The following is a 3,358-nucleotide window of genomic DNA, read 5'->3' as shown; positions in this document are numbered from 1 at the left end:
ATGGGCCTTGACTTTACATTGCAAGCTAGGATGATCGATTTCCTCAAGGAGTACCAAGAGGTCTTCGCCAACATGTTGGGCCTAGACCCCTTAATAGTCAAACACTTCATTCCGCTTCACACGGAAAGATTTCCGCCCAAACGGCAGCACTTGTAGTAACAGCGAGCCGGCCTTCTCTTTCGCATCAAGGAGGAAGTCGTCAAGCAAATCAATGCGAGCTTCCTGGAAGTTTGAAACTACTTCGAGTGTGTCGCGAACATTGTGCCGGTGGAGAAGGACGACAGAGTCAAAGTCTACGTCGACTACCGAGACCTCAACAAGGCTAACCCTAAGGACAATTTTCCACTGCCCCACATCGAGGTCTTGGTCGACAATATCGCACACCACACGCAGTTCTCTTTCATGGACGGCTTCTACGGGTATAATCAGATCTGGATGGCCGAGGAGGACAAGACCAAGATGACTTTCATCACAATGTGGGGCACCTTCTGTTATCGGGTCATGCCATTAGGTCTCAAAAATGCCGGGGCAACCTATCGGATGGCTATGGTCACACCCTTTCTCAACATGATGCACAAGGAGATTGAGGTCTATGTCGACGACATGATTGCCAAGTCGAAATAAGGAGAGGATCACTTCGTCAACCTGAAGCGTCTCTTTGACCGTCTCAAAAAAATAAGTTCCGGCTCAACCTGGCGAAGTGCACCTTTGGCGCCAACTCGAGGAAACTGCTAGGATTTTTGGTCAGCAAACGCTGCATCGAGGTTAATTCGGTGAAGGCGATCACGGAGCTACACCCGCCATCGATAGTACGCGAAGTACGAAGTTTCTTGGGACCACTGAACTACATCGTACCTTCGGTCTGCTTCGCGAAAATGCAGCAATTAAGTGGGATGACGAATGTCAGAAAGCCTTCGACACCATCAAGGCTTACCTGGTTTAGTTGTCGGTGTTGGTCCCTCCTACACCGGGTCGTCCTCTCATCATATACTTGGCAGTGTGTCAGGAATCCCTAGGGTGCATGTTGGGATAGGAGGACGTGTCCATGTAACACGCAATTTACTACATAGGCAAGAAGTTTACTGAAGGGGGTCCAACTATCTGGTGATCGAAAAAATGTGCTACACGCTTGTGTGGGTCATGTAGAGATTGTGACAATACACTCTCTACCAGACCATCCGTTTGCTGTCAAAAGCGCATCCCCTGAAGTACTTGACAGTTTGTCCTCCATAAGGAACATCGCGAAGTGGCGCTGCCAACTGACCGAGTACAATATTGAGTATGTGTTGCGCACATCAGTTAAAGGGCAAGCAATCGCGGACCTCCTGGCGGAATTCCCGATCAAGGACGACACCCCGATCAACTCCAACTTCCCAGACGAAGGTATCCTCCAAGTGGACGATGAGGAGGATAGACCCGTGTGGAAGATGTATCTTGACAGTGCGATCAATTCCACCGGGTCTGGTATCGGCGTAGTGGTGATATCCCCTGATGGGCGCCATTATTCTGTGGCAATAAAGATCGATTTTCCTTGCACCAATAATGTGACCGAGTATGAGGTGTGCATCCTTGACCTGCAGGCAGCGATTGACTTCAAGGTCAATGAGCTAGAAGTGTTTGGTGATTCCATGCACATGATTTTTCAAACGTTGGGACAATGAAAGACGAAAGACGCGAAGCTAGTGCCGTACCACGAGTACCTCGAAGAGTTGACAAAGAACTTCAAGAAGGTTTTGTTCACGTATATGCCACGGATCAAGAATCAGTTTATAGACGTGCTGGCAACGCTCGCATCCATATTGAGTATCACTAAAGAAAATCTTATCGAGCTTCTTAAGATTGAGATTGCCGAGGGCCCTGCCCACTACGACGCGATTGAAGTTGCCGACGGAAAGCCTTGGTACGAAGACATTATGCATTTTCTGCAAACTGGTCAATACTCAGCATTCGTCAACCGTCACGACCCAAAAACACTCCGGCATCTCGCAGCGTATTACTTCCTAAGCAGTGAGACGCTCTACTACCGCTCCTTCGACGCCACGCTACTCTGATGTGTTGACAAAAAACGAGGCACAACATCTCATAGAAGAAGTGCACGAGGGGAGCTGCGGACCCCACATGAACGGGCTCATGCTCGCTAAGAAACTCATGCGATTGGGCTACTTCTTGTCTACAGTGGAGACCGACTGCGTCAAGCATGTCAGGCACTGCCACTTGTGCCAGGTCCACGCCAACCAGATCAAAGCGTCGCTCAACGAGCTACACCTGATGGCGGCCCCGTGGCCTTTCTCGATGTGGTGCATCGACGTGATTGGCCCCATCTCTCCCAAAGCATCAAACGGACACCTGTTCATCCTTGTGGCGATCGACTACTTCACCAAGTGGATCGAGGCAGTCACACTTGCATCCGTCACCGCAAAGGCCATGACGCAGTTCTTCAAGCGAGATATCATTGTCCGGTATGGGGTCCCTGCGATAATCATTACATACAATGCCAAGAACCTCAACAATAAAGTCATTAATGAGCTTTGTACGCAGTTCGAAATCCAGCACCGCAACTCCTCTCCGTATCACCTCCAGATGAACGGTGCGGTAGAGGCTGCGAATAAGAACATCGAGAAAATTATAGAAAAATGGACGGTGATCTACATGGATTGGCATGAGACGCTCCCATTTGCGCTCTTGGCATATTGGACGTCTATCCGCACTTCTACTGGAGCAACCCCGTATTCCTTGGTCTATGGCATGGAAGCAGTCCTCCCAGTCAATGTGGAGATTCCCTCCATGAGGGTCCTTGTCAAATCTGAGCTTGAAGAAGCAGAATGGTCGAAGCAACGCTACGAATAGCTTAATTTCATTGACGAGAAACGGCTAACAGTGCTCTGCCACGACCAATGCTACCAGCAGAGGATGGCTTGAGCATTCAACTTAAGGGTCCGCCACCGCGAGTTCAGCCCTGACGACTCGTCCTCCGAAAGGTCCTCCACGTCACACCTGATTCTCAGGGCAAATTTGCGTATAAGTATGACGGACCCTTCGTTGTTAAGGAAGTCTTCTCTAAAGGTGCAATTATCCTAAGCGACATGGACGAGAACGAAAACTCGCTCCTAGTCGATGCCGATGCCCTTGAGAAGTACTATCCTTGATAGCCTTCCTTTATGCCTGCAATCTCTTCTTCCTCTATCCTCATAAGCCTCGAACTACGCGCTCACCCCTTATCTTCTTATGCATTTCTCAAGCTCCGCGTCCTTCTCGCCCTATCTTGTACTTATTCCTTTCATTCTTTCTCATCCCAAATTAGTCTTGAGAGAAAAAAGAAATATTTTCCCACTAGGTCGAAAACCTCCTTGAGGCGGCT

The 3,358-nt window shown here is 49.2% G+C and overlaps 1 protein-coding gene across 1 annotated transcript; it reads left to right on the top strand.

Annotated features, from left to right (window-relative positions):
* The first annotated feature begins 900 nt into the window (after positions 1–900).
* LOC116212236 lies at positions 901–2,051 on the top strand. Its single transcript, XM_031546803.1, has 3 exons — positions 901–997; positions 1,147–1,598; positions 1,665–2,051. Exons 1-3 carry the CDS (start codon positions 901–903, stop codon positions 2,049–2,051), a joined length of 936 nt encoding a protein of 311 aa, XP_031402663.1.
* Positions 2,052–3,358: the final 1,307 nt, after the last annotated feature.

This window comes from Punica granatum, chromosome 6 (assembly GCF_007655135.1).
Source record: "Punica granatum isolate Tunisia-2019 chromosome 6, ASM765513v2, whole genome shotgun sequence".
Lineage (NCBI taxonomy): Eukaryota > Viridiplantae > Streptophyta > Magnoliopsida > Myrtales > Lythraceae > Punica > Punica granatum.
Note: the sequence above shows the minus strand (reverse complement) of the source record. Positions and strands in the feature narration are given on the sequence as shown.